The 20,369-nt window shown below is 29.7% G+C and overlaps 1 protein-coding gene and 1 long non-coding RNA gene across 4 annotated transcripts; one reads left to right on the plus strand and one right to left on the minus strand.

Moving 5' to 3' along the window:
• Positions 1 to 199: 199 nt before the first annotated feature.
• On the minus strand, positions 200 to 18,914 carry LOC105837511 (monocarboxylate transporter 5). Of its 3 annotated transcripts, none has more exons than XM_012682364.3 (8): positions 18,642 to 18,914; positions 18,469 to 18,510; positions 3,103 to 4,636; positions 2,808 to 2,971; positions 2,470 to 2,620; positions 2,115 to 2,375; positions 1,801 to 2,022; positions 1,259 to 1,717 (listed from the first exon to the last, which is right to left on the minus strand). In XM_012682364.3, the coding sequence occupies exons 3-8, from the start codon at positions 4,444 to 4,446 to the stop codon at positions 1,259 to 1,261; spliced, it is 2,601 nt and encodes an 866-aa protein (XP_012537818.1). In that variant the 5' UTR covers positions 4,447 to 4,636; positions 18,469 to 18,510; positions 18,642 to 18,914. The 3 variants fall into 3 exon arrangements, with proteins under 3 accessions (XP_012537816.1, XP_012537818.1, XP_012537817.1); XM_012682363.3 differs by having other exon boundaries at positions 18,469 to 18,535; XM_012682362.3 differs by lacking the exon at positions 18,469 to 18,510 and having other exon boundaries at positions 200 to 1,717; positions 18,642 to 18,913.
• Positions 6,514 to 12,867, plus strand: LOC114254161. Its single transcript, XR_004964994.1, has 3 exons — positions 6,514 to 12,399; positions 12,463 to 12,714; positions 12,809 to 12,867. It is a non-coding gene; the product is annotated as an uncharacterized LOC114254161 (long non-coding RNA).
• Positions 18,915 to 20,369: the final 1,455 nt, after the last annotated feature.

A 20,369-nucleotide genomic window follows, 5' to 3' on the forward strand; every position in this document is an offset into this window, starting at 1 on the left:
GTTACTACTTTACTACTTTGTAGAACAATGTAAATGTTTGAAGTTGTAAATATATTTAAGTATTTCAAATAAAATCTATCGGAAGTACATTTTTCTATACTTCTAAATTTCTCATTTTTTGTTATAAGACTTTTTGTTATAAAATATATCTTTGATTTGATTTTATTTTATTTTATAAAAAAAAGCTATATTGGCAAACTTTTTTGTTTGATCATGTTATTTTATTCAATTAATTATTTAAAATTAAATCTATTACATAGAATTTTTTTGCAAGACGTGCTTTTAGAAAGACATTTATAAATGTCGTGCGTGTATTGATATACGCACGTACATATAAATTATTACATTTAAAACCAACGTATAATTATTATTATATAAGTAGAATTTGTTAATAACGAATAAGTTAAGTACAGAGAAAAAGTACGTGTGCAAATAGGAAATTTAAAATTTCTTTGTTGCATATATTCTGTAAAAAAGGTACTTGAAATTTGTCATTTAAAAATTCCATGATGAAGGTGACGAAAAAATTTTTTGTGTGCAAGCTGGTAGCACTGTACTTAATTGCCACGCATAGTTTGGACACGATCTGTCAGTTTGTTTATAGCAGTTGTTTACATTAGTCTAATTCAAGAGCGTTTTGTGATTTTCATTAATAAATAAATTTGTCAAGCAAAGAATTTGTCTCAAATTTTGTGTTGTCAATGAAATTTCTTGCATAGTTGAAAATGCTACAAAAAATGAGTCATATCCGTCGAAAAGCATATGCATGGCGCTTCAAAAATGAACCAAAACCCCAAAAACCACTCCAAAGTCACTTAAAAACCTTCATTGTTTTCTTCAAAAATTCGCAAAAAGAGCTCAAAGCAATTTCAAAGTATTGTATTTCGAGGACTAGGTTAAGTATTGACACATGTGTATTGCATTTGATGTGATCTACTTTGAATTAATATTGATAAATTTAATGGATACTTTTTTTACAGAAAATATATTGTACGATAAACATAGGTCACGTTCCAAAATTTACTGTCAGTACTGAAAATCAATCAAATCAACATAACATAAATTATAAATTTGCAATACTGACAATAAATTTTGGAATATAGCCATAATTGTACACTACATCTTCAACATTGCAGTGAGATTCGTTTGATTAATACGTTGTTAAATTTTTTTTCTGCAATTAAATTCATTTGTTCTATTTTGTTCTATTTAGCGTCAGTGCGCACATTATATAAACGCAATAAGTACATTTTATTCTCTATGCCAAACAATCATCGTCATTTATTCGTTCCATCTCGACTGGTCCGTTACCGAAAATCTTACGATTTTTCGTATACGGTATAATACCTACCAAGATTCCAGAGACAATAATCCAACCGCCAGCCATAAAGAAAGAAAGTTCCCAAGAACCTGTTACATCGAAGAACCAACCAGCTAGCGGAGGTCCTAAAAGATTCCCTATTCCTTGACACAATAAGCTAAGACCATAAGCAGTAGTGAATTTTTCCAAAGGTATCAGTTCCACTAATATAACGGGAGTAAAACTAAAATTACTGGCAAAGAAAAGGCCGAAAGCTGCCGAGCTTATTGATAGAAGTATGTAATGGTTAGTGAATACAGTCATTAATATAGTAGCCACTCCACATGCTATCAGGCACCAAGTGTACGTCTTGCTGACATTTATCCAAGGTTGATCGCCAGCCCAGCCTAAAACAATCTGAAAAACGATAATAATGGACGTGACAAAATGCCATTCGAGGATCAAATGTTACTCCGTCTTAAAATAAAGTTTGATATTACCATTCCGATAGTGTTCGTTATACCGATGATGCTGAGGAGATTTGCCGCGTCAGACTCGGCGTAATTGTTTCTAGTCAGATGTTCCGCCAGATAAAAGTACGGTACGATAAACCATGTAAATAGCAATATCGTTGCTAATGACATCAGTAGGAAATGCAATTCAAAAAACATGGAGAAATTCAATATACTCTTTAATAAGTCTACCAACTCGACGTACCATTTCTGTCAAAGGAAACAAAGAAAGGAAATCGAGAAACACATCTCTGACAAATCTCTTTATCCCTCCTAGAAAATAGAAAAGTTCTGCAAAATACCTGCTCATTCTCTTTCGCCAAAGTAGTCATACTATTTCGATAGATATCGGGACAACTGCTCGCTCTCAATCTGTATTTGTGCAAATTTAGAACAGCGCCGCGATACATAACAGAATTTCTGTGCACTCTGATATCCTTGAAATAATGGGTATTAGTGCTGAACTGTCGTCTGAGCCAAGGAATGGAATCCGTCCTGATTACATTCATCTGTGGTTCGACGTAGCGTCTAGACACGGATTTCTTTTTTTCAGTCGGTGCGACCTAACAAGAAAGTATTTGTTTGATGCATTACATTTTATTGTACTATATAATATGAATACGAAATCCGTAATCGAGTGAACCACTGGTTAATTACCGTATGCGTAACATCTTTTGATAGCAAGGAATTAGTTTCCTCTATCTCTTTCTTGGACATCTTTCTAGCACAAACGAGTTTCGTCGGAGCATGAACGGAAGTCGAATCTTTTTTTTGTTCGGTCGCTTTTGATTCCGTTGCTCGTTTAAGCCTTTGGAAAATTAATAGATATTAATACCATTGCATATTGTAATACAAAATGTATTTGACGCAAAAGCGTGGTGCGCAACGAAAGTATACGCCGTAAGAATTTAAGAGTATATGAAAATTTAATTTGAGAAAGAGATTTGTTAGAACCCGCATTGTAATTGTGCGTAGCAAATGCGTAGCAAATTAACCTCATTGACATCGTGACGCCGCTTTTATTACAAATCTCTCCCATCGAGTCTTGCAGCTGCTTATCGGATAAACTTCTGTGTAACAGAAGACTGGGATAATTTTCCAGAATGACAGTATACAGTCTAGAATTGGACAGTAATAACTCCAGTACTTCTAAAGGCACCTGAAATCTCACATTTAAATTTATTTATTTAAAAAATTATTTGTCGAAATTGAGTGGCTTGTCGTCTTATATTATGTCTTTCCCCCCTCATTCTCTCGTCCTTTCTTTTTCATTTTTTGTTTTTTTCTTACCTTTTCGCTTCGCTTCACAAAAGTTGGTAAATTAACTACACTCGTCGTTTGCCTTTTGGTGCCATCAATCGTTTTGGTGCTCGTGCTTAGATCTTGTAAAAAATATTGAGGCGCTTGGTCGTTTCTAAGCAGCTTTCTGAGCTCCTCGACGCCTGGAAATTCAGCCGATGAATTTCTGTCCAAGTGACCGTGCGATTTTTTCGACAGAGCTTGATCCTGCTTGTTTTGCTCAAGAATCCACCATTCTGGATCTCTCATAACGGTACCCGCGACGATCATATTAAAAAAAGTGCCAGCTAAAAGTAAACAAGCGCCTCGCCATCCGTACTCCTCGATAAAATACGTTGTCATCGGAGCGTAAACAAATGTACCGATACCAGTGCCGCACGCTCCGAGACCTACGGCTAGGGTTCGTTTCTTGTCAAACCAGAAGGCGATACTGACAACTGCGGTAACATAGCACATGCCTAGACCGAGACCTGCGATTACGCCGAAAGTTAAGTACATTATCTCGATGGTATTACTAAAAATACTGAGGATGAAGCCCAGGCCTGATATCAGACCACCGGCAATTGTCATGTTCCTGCATCCATAACGGTCGACAAGGGCGGACATAATCGGTCCGGATAAGAGAGGTACAGCCATAAAGAGCGAACCAATCCAGGCGGTCTTGGACTTTGAGGCCCCAAACTCGTGAAGAAATTCGATATAAAGCAGGCCAAAGCTGAAGGAAACCCCATCGGCTATCATAGAAATGACTAGAGAAGCTAGAACGACTATCCAGCCCCAACCGCCGTCAGGTACTTTCGGTTTCTCCCTGTCGCCGCTTTTTGCTTCTCTCGTGATAAAACTTGACAAATCCTCTCGTTCCGAAATGCTCAGGGAATCGATGGAATCTTTGATTCGTTGATTCGTCTTTATATCGACCGATACAGAATCGGTGACCGATTCCTCTTGAATCTTGTTCGGAGCACCGCTTCGTTCCATTGGTTCGATTGGCTCGATCGTGACTATTGCTCTTTCGGTCGTATCATCGGTTGAATCCAGAATAGTCTCACTGATGTCGGGTAAATCATTTTGCTTCGGGATGGAATCCGAACAAATCCGAATGGGACTTACATTGTACCAGCCAACCAACGAAGCACCAGGCGGCTGCTGGTTGTAGTTGCTCTGATTCTTCTTTGCTATGCACGGATTTTCCTTTCTGATACTCGCGGCATTCGTGGAACCATTTTGATCGTTATTGTTATCATGCTTCCTGCTTTCATCACTATTTCTCTCGTTTCTGCAACTGTTCTCGCATTCCGTTTCAATTCCTTGTAGGATGGTATCATTCTTGCTCATGATTTCTCTAAATATAGGTAATAGCCGAATGAATCCAACGACGTCGCCAGCCTTTCAGCCCTTGGAATTCAGTGCGAAGGTAACCACTTTGTCTTCCGGTTACCATAAGGACCCTCGGGACAATCTTGGACGATACACAGAAAGTCGGTCGCGCCGAATTCAGCATGCACGTACCGTCAAGTCGCTCGTTCTGTAAAAAAACAATTTTTTTTTCATGCGTTATATCCAAGGAAAATCTTTAGATTTAAAGGTCATTTGTGCCGAATTAGTAGAAATGATATTAAATAAGAAAAATACTCGTAAATCTCTCGAAACTAGGAAAATGAAGTAATAATATAATTTTCTTAATGATTCTCTTTTAAATTATTAATTATCGTATTCGAGTAACAAAAACAAAACAGAATTTAGATTACAATGCTCGTCGACACTGTGATTTGTTTCACTACTGTGTTTAATAAAGTTACATTTGTGGGAATCTTCCGGTTAAACAATAAACGTAGCCTAACGTATCTCATAGCTTGCTTTTTGTAACGAAATTTTGTCAACGCAATTGCACATGTTATCACACGTTCACGTTATTATACGTTCACATGTAATCATACATGTATAAGTGTGCTTGTGAAAGAACGTCTTGAGCAGGAACTCGGAATGCACCGGAACCAGAACCAATAACCGTTTCATAATTGGTTTTTTAGCTGGATCGAAACCGTAAACCGCAAACATATTCTGTTAAATTTATTAAATTTACAGCACCAGTTGTAGGAAAAAATTATTCAAAAATTACTGCACAGAAAATTGTCTATTTTTGTGCACAAATTTCTGTAGTTTTTACAGATTTTTGTACAAAGTTTTCGCCTTCAGAATTTTTCAGCAAAAAATTTTGCAGAATTTTATGTACATTTTTCTGAAGGCAAAAAACTTCAGAAAACATAAAATTCTGCAAAATATTCTGCAGAAAAATTCTGAAGGCGAAAACTTTGTATAAAAAACTGTAAAAACTGCAGAAATTCATGCACAAAAATATATAATTTTTGGCAAGAATCGCTTATTGTTGCCAGTAATTAAATCTAAAGGAAAGCAATTATGTAGTTGACTAACTGGCTAAGTTTCTTTATTATTCCGTTTCGATCATGGGGTTTGGTCCTTCTCAAATAATTATAAAATTAAAAATTTTTGCGAGACTACAACCATTAAAAGTCTGTGGCAGCGGATTTACAACCAATTACCGTGGCCTTTATTACCGTGTTGTAAATACTGTCAACCTTGACAGTATTTACAACACGGTAATAATAAAGGCCACATAATGTTTACTTGTAGCATTTAGATATGTATTGATGTATAGAAATATTCAGACGTTTGTCTGCGCTCATACACTATTGACAACATGTTTAATCTTGTTTGACTTCTCGTTTTAAATAATTTGACTTATCTTCAGTATATTCATCGTTTTATCCGATTAACAATAAAACTCAATTGGTTGTAAATCTGTTGCCACGGACTTTTAATGGTTGTAGTCTCGCAAAAACTTTTAATTTTGTAATTACTTGAGAAGGACCAAATCCCATGGTCGAAACGTCAGAATAAAGAAACTTAGTCAGTTAGTCAACTACATAACTACTTTCCTTTGTATATTTGTAATTTTTTGTGCAGTAATTCTTGCATAATTTTTTCCTACGGACGGAATCATAATCGAAACCATTAAATTATTTTTGGTTTATGTTTGGTACATTTTTTCGGTTCTTACAATTTATTTCTACATAATATTTTTGAATTTTATATTAGAAATTGTTTGTTAAAGCTAATAAGATATTCTGTCGTGAAGAAACAGTGTTATTTATTGTCTTTTATTTTTATTTGTTCTATATTTTATTCTTTTTATTACATTTAATTGCATTTTAAAATTTTCTTTTCTGTTTTCTCTTAATTCTTGTAATATAAATGTTTTAGGATGCTAGAAATGGAAAAAATCAGAAAGATCGGAAGAAAGTAAACATATTTTATAAAAGTATGTTTAAAAAGTCGAAAAAAGATAATTAAAAAATAGAAGAACTGTCACTATTTAAAAATAATAATTAAACAAGTATTATTTAATAAATAATATTTTACAAGTTTGTTTTTTTATTAAATTTTGTAAGAAATTACATCCATTAAATTGATTAAATTAACAATGTCATAAAAATTTATGTTCCACTATGAATAGAAGACACTATGCCAATATGGTAAAACAGTACGTAATATCCACAATGCTACGTGGATCGGCAACGTGAAATCTACGTGAATATTCGAGTGGACATTCGCTCAAAAACGGTACTAGAATCTATGTGGATGCGATCATAGATTCGATGTAGTAACTACGTAAAAATTTTACAAACTGTAAAAACATCCTCGTAATATACACGTACTTTTTAAATTTCTTGGAGTGAAACGTCACTCCAGAAGAATGAAATTTTACTCTAAGCGATAATGAAATATACGGCCACTCGACATGGAGTGACATCTCACTTCTTATAAGAATGAATTTTTCGCTCAATAAGTTATCTCTTCATTTGAACACTGGAGTGAAGATCACTTTTCTTGTACCGAATCGTTCACTCAATTAAGATGAATAAATCAAAAGTATTATGTGGCGGTCCTCTTCCACGTCGGGCAGGAAGCTAATTATTGCTTATCTTAATCGTGCTGCAAGTGAGCTTTACATAGCGCGTGGAGTGTACCTTACTCCCGAGAGAGTTACGCCGCCTATCGACGGCGCCAGGCACTGACGGACGAGCGCACAACGTTTCTCGAAATATCCATGTAAATTCCCTATAAATATTTCTTAACAGATATATCCACATAAAATCTAATAGATATTTTGAAGATAAAAGAATTCGATGCAATGATGAAAAAAGAACATTGCATCCACGTGGATAACTTGTGGAAAATCCTGCGTCTACGTAATCCATGTAAATCACGTGGATTCCACGTGGATGTCACGTAACTGTTTTATTCGGGTAATAGTACATAAACAATTTATATATAATATAGAAGATAAACACATACTTACCTGATAGATAAATTTACCAAGAAATTGAAACGACCGACTCTAAATTTTTGCAGGTAAATTATTAATCTTCCTTTTATTTTTTTATTTTCATTTGTGTTAAGATTTTCATTATTTTAAAATAAATAACTATAATACCTCACAATTATTAAAAAATTCTAAATACATGTTTTCAGGGTAATTAAAAATAATATTACTTATTAAATAATGTTTATTAAATAATGCATTATTTCTTTTTTTATTTTTGTTATATAGCTGTAAGTTTTCTTTACATGTAATCTAGATATAAAGAACTATTGTACACATTTTTCTTACTTTTTATTTGCAATTTTATGAATATTGTCTAACTACTCCTACTTTTTTCCTTTTTCCTCTTTCGTTTCTTTTATTTATTTGATCTTTTTTTGAAGCAATGGATTTATTGGTGGGATCATAAAAATTGATTCCTTTCCCCATACTTCACTATTTATAAACATTATTAAATACTAATTAATAATTAATTACTGTTACATAATTACTTAATTATGTAATAGTAATTAATTAGTATTTAATAATATTTATAAATAGTTAAGTATAAGGAAAGGAATCAATTTTTATGATCCCACCAATAAATCCATTGCTTCAAAAAAAGATTAAATAAATAAGAGAAATGAGAGAGGAAAAAGAAAAAAAGCAGGAGTAATTACACAATAGTCCATGAAATTGCAAATAAAGAGTAAGAAAAATGTGTACAATAGTTCTTTATATCTAGATTATATATAAAGAAAACTTACAGCTATATAACAAAAATAAAATTAATAATTATAATTATAGCTGTAATATATAGCTGTAATATATAGCTGTAAGTTTTCTTTATATATATAATCTAGATATAAAAAACTATTGTACACATTTTTCTTACTCTTTATTTGCAATTTCATGGACTATTGTCTAACTACTCCTGCTTTTTTCCTTTTTCCTCTCTCATTTCTTTTATTTATTTGATCTTTTTTTGAAGCAATGGATTTATTGGTGGGATCATAAAAATTGATTCCTTTCCTCATACTTAACTATTTATAAATATTATTAAATACTAATAATTAATTACTATTATATAATTAAGTAATTATGTAACAGTAATTAATTATTAATTAGTATTTAATAATGTTTATAAATAGTGAAGTATGGGGAAAGGAATCAATTTTTATGATCCCACCAATAAATCCATTGCTTCAAAAAAGGTCGAATAAATAAGAGAAGAACCCAAAACCGTTTAAATAACGGATTTTTTGGTTACAGTTTCGATTTTTAATTCTAATAATATTATTTCATAAGTATGCATTAGAATTAAAAACCGGAGCCATAACCGAAAAATCCGTTATTTAAACGGTCTTGAGTTTTTGTATTTGTCAAGAAACTGAAACTGAAACTAGAACCGTTTTCAAATATTTAATTAAACTGTAACCGAAACCGAACCGTAATTTGATTCGGTCTGGGTCCCTGCCTGAAAGAGATTCCTTTTTCATATAATTTAGCATTTATATCATTTTATAACAATTTGAATCGATAAAGAGAAAATCATACTTACGAGAGAATCATATCGAGAGAACCAAATAACATATATTTGTTGACTCGCGTGTATGTGCACAAGTGTAAGAAAGTACGACATTCGTTGACGTGAGCAATTACAATACAGCCGCCAAAAGAAGAAATTAGATTAGATAATTAGTTAGCCTTTTAATAAGTAAAACAAAATGTGCGATTGATTGTGTTCAATTTTGATTAATGAATCAAATATCAAGCCGCTAAGTTGCGAAACAACAAGTTATCAATGACAGAAAAAAATGCGTGCGTTTTGTATCAATGCACAAAAGATATTTGAAATCAATAGTATCTGACGTATTATAAAATCAGAAAAAATGTCCTAATAGCTATATACATAATCGATATATAATTATTGAGGCATTATGTGTATTTAACTATGGTATGATGGTCGTAGACTATAATTTTTCTAATAATTGCTAAATAATGTGTGTTCTTGTGATCATTCTCAAAGATAATCAATAATTACAGTAATTTGTATGCCCACATTATTTGAAATAACAATATTGTAAATATTATATCATATTTTTATTTTAAAATGTCTGCAAAGTTTTCCATGTATTCATTAAAAATTACTATAATGTCGCATAATTTATACCTAAATAGATATATTTCTTCATATTGTCTACATAGTGACAAAATTTGAAAATTAAAAATGATGGCATATATACTCAAAGATGCGTCCTCACACAACATGAGTGCTGTCAACAAAAGAAACAGATTTTCTGATGCTATAAAAATATGGCAATATGCTGCTTATTTTGCCAAAAGCAGAATGCAATCAATTCATTATTATTAAGGCAATAATTCAAATAGACATTGCTTGGTAGTTGAGCATAATCAATGTTAAACACATAACAAATATGTAAATTATATATAATGTGTGATTATATCTTTTCCCTTTTTTATTTTTTATAAATACTATGACTATCTTTCCCTCAGTTTAGGTAAAATTTTTTAAATTAAAAAAAAATTAAAATTAAACTTGGTAACAAGTTTCTTGTTTATTTACATGTTAAGACATATATTTTATTTATTTATAATTGAAAATTCTATTTTAAAAACAATTTTTTATAGTTTAAAGAAGTCAAATTTTAGGTGAAATTAACACTAAATCTAGTAATAATGCAAATAAATGTAATGTGCCAATAAAACTAAATATGTTAAATTATAATTTTTTAATTATTTTATAAATAAGTACATAAAATATGATTAAATTAATGTCCTAGTAGGGTGGCACCAGGATGGCCATCGATTGGATAATTTAAAATACAATGTTTTAATTGGTGGATACAAGAGAAAAGCTATAGCAGCAATCATCTATGGCCGGAATTCATAGTCGAATCTTATTCAAGTTCCAGCTTAAGCACGATCTTGAGACGTCAATGCTGTTATTTCATTGGTTAAGTAAGTCTCAAGTCGAAGCTAGACTTAAGACAATGCTTGAGCTTAAGATCGGTCTATGAATCCCGTCCTATGAATGGCTGTGGTTAATCCGGACGTAGCCGGATGCTCCTGTCCTAGTATCATGGCCATCTTTCATTAAAAGTTATAGAAGATGACTAATCTATGTTTTAATATTTTAATAATATAAAATTTTTATTGAATATTTTTTTAAATGTTGATTGCGTACTTTAAGTTTCAATCAAGTAATATACCAAACGCTATTAAAAAATAATATAAATAAAATTATATTTTTTGCATTTTAAGGGGATGCTGGAGTCGTCTGTTTTACCGATTAAACGCTCATTATTTTCTGACAAAGCTTGGCTCTTAATTGATTTCATAAAATTGTAAATTCTTTTCCAGAATTAAAATATAGATAATAACAAATCCTGATAGATACAATTTTCCTTAAAAAAAAAAAAAAACTTTTGTGCAGTCGTCTTGTAATTTTCACCCGTAGCACAAAGTTTTAAAGATTCTATACGTACAAAATGTAACTGTTATGCAAGGTTGTCACTATGGGAAAGAATAATAATGTGCTTTCAGAAGTGCTAGAAATTTTTGGTATAAGAGAAAAATTTATCTGAAAATTTTATATGTGTGAGTACGGATTCGGAAAAAGTTGATAAGTAGACTAATATGAAAAAAATTTTTTTGTTCTCGATATAAAATTCAATTCACAGATTGATATTAATATGTGTACTTTAATTCTAAAAAAAAAGAATTTCTAAATCTATAAAAAAAATATATACAAAATCTCATTAATGATGTGCACGAATGACTTTACATTATCGACTCCGATCAAGTTTGAGAGGCAGTCCAGCATTCCCTTAAGAAACTATGACTATCATACTCAAATTTATCTTACAACCACACATTAATTTTATAAATTATTTTCCATGTTTTTGTTTCTCTCTACTTTTTCTCATTTTATGTATGACTTTCTATCACCAAATCAAAAATCGGTTGTTTTTAATTTAAGCCATCATACAATAATATATGAAAACACATCTTCTTGATTTATGTCTCATGGCACAACACGTTTTATCCTTATTCTTACCTGTTCCTACTAGCATAGGAAATAATACTTTATTCAAAATATGTAACATATTTATATGATTTGTATTTAGATTACACTTCGAAATATATAAATATCAAATATACACAGAGAAAACTGTTTCTTTGAATTTAATATATGTATTTGTTTGAATTATATTTGTTTCGCTGGAAAAAATTTATTTCTTACAAAACATTGTTTTATTGAATAAAAATTTGATTGTTTCGTTACAATAAATCATATTGTTTAACAGAATAATCACTATTATTTGAAACAATATTTGATTTAAATAAAAACATTATTTGATTCAAATAAAATTCAATCTTATATGGTCGCAGGAGCCGCGATGTAATTCGCGGACCGCCACTAGGCGACCACGTACGTAGCACCTTTCTCGTAATGCAATTTACACTCCAAAAGTTATATAAGCAGACCACCTACGGCGACAGAAAATGTATCAACCTATGATATCGTGGTGGGCTCTCGAGGCCTACGTATTTTTTATTACGTCTTAAAGGCACATCCATTGATCTCATTAAAGTGGATATGGCATAGGACGAAATGGTGTGATCAATTGAAGGTTGTAGTCTCTGTACACAATGTGGCGGTGTATACGAATACGAACACAGTATACTGTGACAATAATATGAAGTTCCATGTAATTAATAATTATCTGTAGTACGCAGATGTGTAGCAGTTTATTCAAAATATTACTTTTTTAATAATAGAAATAGTAAAAATAGTGAGAGACTTCCAAAATGAAAAAATGTGTTTATTGTGGAAAAGGAAATGAAAATAAACAACAAACGTTTTATAATTGAATAAGGTTAAGTCTGAAAAGTTTAATAATAATATGTTTAATTTATATTAATAAAATGTTTTTTTACAGATTCCCAATAAGAAAAAATATTCACAATTATTTGAAAAATGGATTGAAAATATGAACCTGGATTCAAATATATATAAAAATATCAAAAGATTCAAGACTATGTTCAGATCATTTTGAGAAAAAACATTTTTATGTAGAAAATAAAAGTACATATTTAAAATCAGAAAGTGTTCCAACAATATTCAACAAATAAAAATCGAAATGTGCAATATGTAAAGTAAAGAAAGGGACAAATCTTCGATCTTTTCACAAGTAAGCTGTATAACTTTTTCTTTATAATTTAAAAAGTTTGTATAATTTATAAGACATTTAATTGTAAAAATAAAATTTAAATATGTAATTACAGTTATACCCTGGTGAAAATGTAAAATCGGAACGAATGTAAGTCGAATGTAAAGGGAGAGTAATTAGAAGCGTTAACAAACCTTCTACGAAGCGTAAATTGAAACAATGAAATGTAAAAGAGTATTTCTACTATACTTTTTTCTAAAAAACGCGATAAAAAAATTATCTTATTTTCTATTTGCTTCTATGCTGTGCATGTATATAGTTCTATACTTTCTTATATCCCAGTGAACACATTTTATAGCGACAATATAACATGGAAGTTATATGTAATTTAACATTGTTATTCTTGTGATATGTAGGTGCTATATGACATGGAAATAACCTGTTACGTAATATTTGTTATACGCAAGTGATATAGCTGTTATACATCGTTTTGGTGTTACAGTTATTCAACAAAAATTGTATAATCGTAACATAACACGTTCGTATCAATGTTATTACGGAACGATGCGTCGTAGTTGACTCAGAAATCAGACATTATAACATCCTGAATAACAGATCTATTTGATAATAAAAAAAATTATTATAAAGATAATGTTTTCAAAAATAACGGTTTGTCTACAATTACTGCGCACAAAAAATGCACAAAATCGAAATTCATCATGTGCTGAACAAAAACAGAATAATAAATGTATACTATTCAATTTTTTTTTAGAATTACGATCTATATAGTTAACCATCTAATTAATCATTTGAACGCTTCAAAGATTAGTGCTAAATAGATCGCAATTTCCATTAAATCAATTATTAAAGTTATGGAAAAAGATAAATTTAACAATGAAATTAATCAGTAAATAAATTAATGCTACTTATTTTTAATATGTTTTGCAAAATTTAATTGCTTTTATAAAAAATAATATAGTTGCGTCAGTTTATAACATATAAGTATATGTAGACAATAACAAGTACCCATATCGATGAGTCAAATTGGCGTAGCAGGTAGAGTACAAGGTTCGTCATCCTAAGGTCCCGGGTTCAAACCTAGCAGCGGCAAGTAAGAATAAAATAAAAACTTACATAATTTAAATTTAATTAATTAATAAAAATTTATTTTAAATGTAGTATGTGCTGTTGATAAAAATAATTTTTAAAAAATAAAATTTTTATTTTATTTTATTTTTCTTTGTAACTGTTGTGTAACGGTTAGATAACATGTAATTATAACATGTTATATTGCTGAGTCGGAAATTGTAACTTACATGTAAGTTACGTGTAATTTCAGAGTAACATAACCTGTTATATTCGATTACATTGCTGTTACACTGCTGCTATATTACTGTGTTCACTGGGATTAATACATTTTATTATGTACATTATAATATTTATACTTAAATATTAAATAAATCGATGCTAATCTATGTCTAATAGTTATCTTTTTTTACAAGCTGCAAGTATGGATTACTACAACACAAGGACGCGAGGGCAAAAGCTAACAATATTCTTTAAACTTATTTATGAGTTTATTAGTAGTATTATTTATTAGCAGGATTATTCAACAAGATGATCATAAATAAAAATTTTCGATTTTTAGACACCTGTAAAATTTTATTTTTTAATCTTTTATTTATCTTCTTATTTAATAAAATATTTATATCTTTTTGACTCAAATTATACATAAATATGTTATATATTATCAAATATTTTTTAAAATATTTTATTACAAAATATTTGTTGTAATGTCAAATTTCACTACAATTATAAAAGAATACATAATATTAAATGTTATATGTATGACATAAAACAATATTATAAAAATTCAAATAAACACAATCCAGATTAATATTTTAGAATATTTCTAATTACTAAACGTATACATTTTAATATATTTTGTAAATTAATTAATTTTTTAACTCATTTTTACTGGTTACATTGTAATCATATTTTATATTTTCACAATATATCTTATTTAATACATATATTTTGTGTTAGTGATTCAAATTTTCCGCCAAAAGCGTGTACGCTGACTACAACTTTAATGGCTTTCGGTGTTCTATTGGTCATACTTCATCACCTCAGATTATTAGGGTATGCCATATTCACTTTAATGAAATCAGTGGGCACATCTCAGTTGTCATGGCTAAATTTTTAGTTTCGGTAACGAATATTTTTTCTGCGTGATAATCACGTATTCTGTCACGAGCTTCTGTCTCCTTGAAAGAAAAATATGTGCTCAAATAGTGTTTTATGAGTTGAATAACATTAAAATTTGAATCAAAGAAAATTAAATTCTTAAAAAAAATATTTTATTTAAAAGAAACAATTACTTTGTTTAAAAATTCAAATAATAGTATTTGTTAGTTTAAACATCAGTTTCATTGGCGTATACCAATAATCAAATTCGTTTGATTTAAAGAAAATTTATTAGATCCAAAGAAACTTTTCTCTTTGTGTACAAATAAAATTTTTTTATTGCACGGCATATTTTTCGTAACTTGTATAAACTTTTAGAAAAATGAGAAATGAAAGATATTGAAGGAAATTATCGCTTTTAGTTAGCGCAATTTTTGTAATTTCTCAATAACATGTGTATATGTTTAATGTTAAATGTCTGTATATGTTTAACATTTCGAAATTCTAAAAATTTCCTACTAGTTTACTCATTATAGTTTTTGATTGTGTGTGTGTGTGCGTGTGCGCGCGCGCGCGCGTGCGTGCGTGTACGAGAGAGAAAGAGAGATTTATCGTATAAAATATGGAAATAGAATGTTTCAAACGTTTAAAAGTAACGCATTTATTATTAGAAATCTTTCGCGTCAGACAGTAATCTAATAATACTTTGATATTGCACAACTGTTGACTTGTGATGTAAGCTGAAAAATTTTTTGGCAAATGTCAATTATGTGTATTTATAAGTGTGTTTGTTCTAATGAAATATTTAATTAAATTTGTCTCAAATTTTATAAAAATACTGTTGCTGTACTAAAAAAATTAACTCGTAATTTTGTTTTATTGTAAATGTCATAATAAAATCGTTAGAACAAGTTAACAATGCCACATTTTTATATGTATATCTGTATATATAAAAATATATAAAAATAATATAAAAAATTTTCGCTTTAATATCATAACATTAATAACATACGAAAAACATAAGCAAAACTTAACTTACAAAAGTTAACTATACATATAGTAAATGTGGTTTTGTACTTATCTCGATTTGTTAATCAGACACTTTATCAAAAGCTTTCACAAGCTTTCACAAGCTTTTCTCGTGAAAAATACATAAATGGTTTTATTCATTTCAAATGGATAAAAGCATTTATGTATTTATCAATATTTGATCAATATTTGATAATCAGGATCAGCGAAAAATACATGTAAATCATGAAACATGATTTGCTTCTTCGTTAAAAATTTTCGGAGTAATGTGCAAATTTATAATCGGTATGCGTATTAAAAATTTATTGCGTAAATTTAAAAAAAGGATTAGTAGAAAAAAGGAACGTATCTTACTATTATTAACGAATTTTATGATTATATTTATCATATGTCTATTGTATGTGAAACAAGGCAGATAAATCGAGTCGTTAAAATATATCTAGTACATGCGTACAATATATGAAAATAATTGAGGGATTATAAACAAAATAATTTTATATTTCTGACATGGCATACCAAATGATTTATACTTTTTATACATTTACGCCTAAAGTAAAGCAAAAGGTTGGAAAATAAGTAGTTTGAGTAATACAAGTGTCGCCACAGGGGTGCGATCACCATGGAGACCGACCGGTCGATTTCTCTACATGGAAATATCCATCTTTACTATACATAGAGATAATTAAATTTCCAATATATAAACTTAATTTGGTAAAATCAAGGTATGTTTAGAAATTTATGTTAAAACGATTAATAATAAAAATAATAAATATTAGAAATAATTTGTGCTATTGCATAAGCTCAGCTAAAAAAATTTTTCTAGCTTTCCTTATAATAAAAAATGATACAATGTTGAAAAATTTATATTTCTCATTTGTCGCACAAAAGAAATAATAGCGTAATATTTCTAACTAATATTTTCTACAAACTTGTAAAATTTACAGAAAATGTTATTTTCATATTTGCAATTCATAATATTGCTTTTATCTTGAATATACATATATTTGTGTGTGTGTGTGTGTGTGTGTGTGTGTGTGTGTGTGTGTGTGGGTGTGTGTGTGTATTTACAGGCACGTTGAGTCATCGATTAAACATCATATCAATATTTCGATACGACGGGACATTGTCCGTGAATTTAATACTGGTGATTATGTACACTTAAGCAAGATTATATTGCAGATCAATGCATCTTGTAGAATGTGTGTACAAACATTCAAAATCTTATTTAAGTATCTTCTACTTAATTATTCTTTAAATGTTCAAAGTACATTTTACTTTTAATGCACGTAAAAGCGAGAGAGAGAGAGAGAGAGAGAGAGAGAGAGAGAGAAATAATAATAGGAGAAACAAAATGATAAAAATATATAATCCTATATATATATGTGTATATGTATATATATATATATATATATATTTAAATATGAAAAAAAATATCATTAGTTAATATTTACTGTATAATAATAATTACATATATAACTTGTTAAACGTAAAATTTAAACTATAGAACATTTTCGATAAAAATACTAATATTCTCTTCACGTTTATCGTAAATATTAATTAATCATAAATATTCTTTTTCTTATATTTACAAAAAAATTGCAACGTATCTACATCGTATCGTTCATAATGAATACACTTATGGTATATAATCACATTTCGTGCACGTAAAATTAAGTATATATTTAACAATGATTATAGCGTGTAAACAAAGATATAATTAAAAAATAATTAGAAAATATTTTATAATTTTCAAATAAAGATATTTAACTTTACAATATTAATAAATACTAAATAACGTGTTTAATCTTCTAAAAATTCGCAACAATGAGAGTGCCCTTGTTTTATTTTAAAGATGATTCATATATACGCGACGATAAATTTTGAATCGTATATCGTCGATTCGGTTCTCAACCTGTATCGTGTTACGGCATTAGAAAATATAGAATTGTTCGAGAATAACTAAAATAACTAGAATAACTAAAATAAACATGACACGCGTAATTATCAATATAGTTAAATTTATTTTATATAGATATAGCTATATATCTCGATGTTTATTAAATGAATAAACAAGTTTATTCATTATTTCAATAAACAAAAAACATGTAATTTTAGTTTAACTAAAATTTAGAATTTCCGGACTCGGTGAATCATGCGTCCGTTCAGAACAATGATAAGTGGCAGAATGCACATTTTGAGCGAATGATAAACGAGACAAGTGTCAAGAATTTAAAAGATCTATTTTTATTAGCTCAACTTCTTGCACAGTTTATCTTTTCTTTTTTTATCTTCAACAAGGAAATGAAAAGAAAGAAATTGAATCGTGCGAAAAGTTAAAAAACCTGGTCTATAGTTTTTCCAAATTAATATATACAGTATCGAGAAAGAGTATAGCTTGAAACACAAAACATTTTTAAATCGAGGCAAAATAAAAAATTCGTGGTTGTTATTAGAAATATTAATAAAGACACGATAATTGGCAATTATAGTGAAAATAAAAGCAATTAGTGAAATATTAGTAAAAGTTTATTATTAGATAATAAAAGAAAATATACAAACTTGTTTTTATACAAAAGTTGTCATTATCTTGCTCGATGCGTGCTGTTGGAGGTAAATTGACAAATTTCTGTTTTAAATGGTAAAAAAGAAATAGAAAAAAGAAGGGTGAAAGAACCAAAAAAATTAGCATACGTAAAATATTGGCAAGCTATACCGCGTCACATTGAGCTTACCAACAACGAACTCGCGCAGATCGTTATAGTCGAAGACTTAGAGTAGACTAGCACAATTTTCGCTGAAAAGAACGTCGTTTTACGTCTTTTTATCGCAACGACAAATTCGTGCATTCGCTCGCGGCCCGGCGTGTGCGTTGTCCCAGTGATATCACGCGACTGCCTTGGCTGAGGACACCCGGTACACTGCGGCGACTGCGGTTCAGAAGCCTCGAAATCCACGTCATAGGAAAGGTTCTCGCTGCCGCACCTGACTTGAACAGAGCACGCGTGGCGTCGGCTTCATCTCGCCTCGTTTCGTCTCGCTTCGTCTCACCCACCCCCCCTCCTTCCCGCCTCGTTAAGCCAGGCCAAGCTAAACTTTGCTGAGCCAAGCTTCACCTCGCGTCTCACTTCGTCTCACCCCGCCTTACCCCACCATGTTAAGTTTTGCCCCCACCAATATACCACGATTTGCCTTGACTCGTCTCTCTCGATCACTTCCCAATGCCCAAAACACAATGTCGACGATAAATTGATAAACTACGGCCAATTGATTTTAGATATCGTGACTATAAAGTTTATGCAAACCGCAATGTCAGCACAATACCCCATTGTGACAATCACATTGCAACTCTCTTCCAAAATTCATCATAGAGGATTTTACGTGTTTTTATATTAAATAATATTAAATTTCTTATAGACCATTTCTACTAACGTAGATTAACTTTAATTTCGTTTAATTTACTTGTTATCTTATTCTAGTTCTAAAAATTAGAAAAAAATTTTAAACCGAGATTAAAGTTACCCAAACAAAATTGATCATAAACATTCATAAATATTTTATAAATTTATTTAAAAAAAATATTTTTAAAAGATTATATAATTATTTTTCACAAACCATTTAGAAATGATACAAAAATTATTATCAACAATGTATAGAATATATTTCTAAAATGTACTGAAAAATATTTATGGTATATGAACTCGAAATTTTTTTTATATTCTTTCATAATAATAGTATAAATATTTATTTTAAATATTTTAATAAATATTTATCATAGTTTTTTTTATACCTGGCAAACTCGGACATAAAAATATGTACAAAATATTTATCATAAATATTTTTTCTTATAAATATTTTATAAATATTTTGTGCTATCTGGGTAATCTACATTGATAGAAACGTGCTATAATTAATTTCATAATAGTAGAGAAAAACCAGAGAGGTTTTTCTCTGATTAACACATTTTGCGAATATATATTGTTGAAAGTTTAGGAATAAAATTATAATTTAATGTACCCCATTTTAGCACTAACAAATTTGAGGATTTGTTTTACCGCATTTCTATAGCTGTTTTAATTTTATATCAATCGAGTTGTATTGCTAGAAAACGCGAGTATGCAAATAAATACAACAAAGTGATTCTACTACTCTCGTGCGAGTGTTTAAAAACGGAATTCAGGAACATAATTTTTTTATTTTGGATTTATAATTGCTGGGATTAGAGTATTTTACACGAAAATTCTTTTTTAAATTTACGAATTATTTAGGTTCCACCAAACAGTTTAATCTTTTTTTATATAAAACAAATTTTTCTATTAAATAATATGGTTAATTAAACTCCGGTTAAACTGTGGAATTGGACCTTAGTGCTCTCATAAAAGTTTGTCGGCAATGATGAGAATAGCTTTTTATGCGAGCGCAAAAATATATTTGAAAATAAATGAGCGTTCGATAAAATTATC

This window comes from Monomorium pharaonis, chromosome 11, assembly GCF_013373865.1.
Source record: "Monomorium pharaonis isolate MP-MQ-018 chromosome 11, ASM1337386v2, whole genome shotgun sequence".
NCBI lineage: Eukaryota > Metazoa > Arthropoda > Insecta > Hymenoptera > Formicidae > Monomorium > Monomorium pharaonis.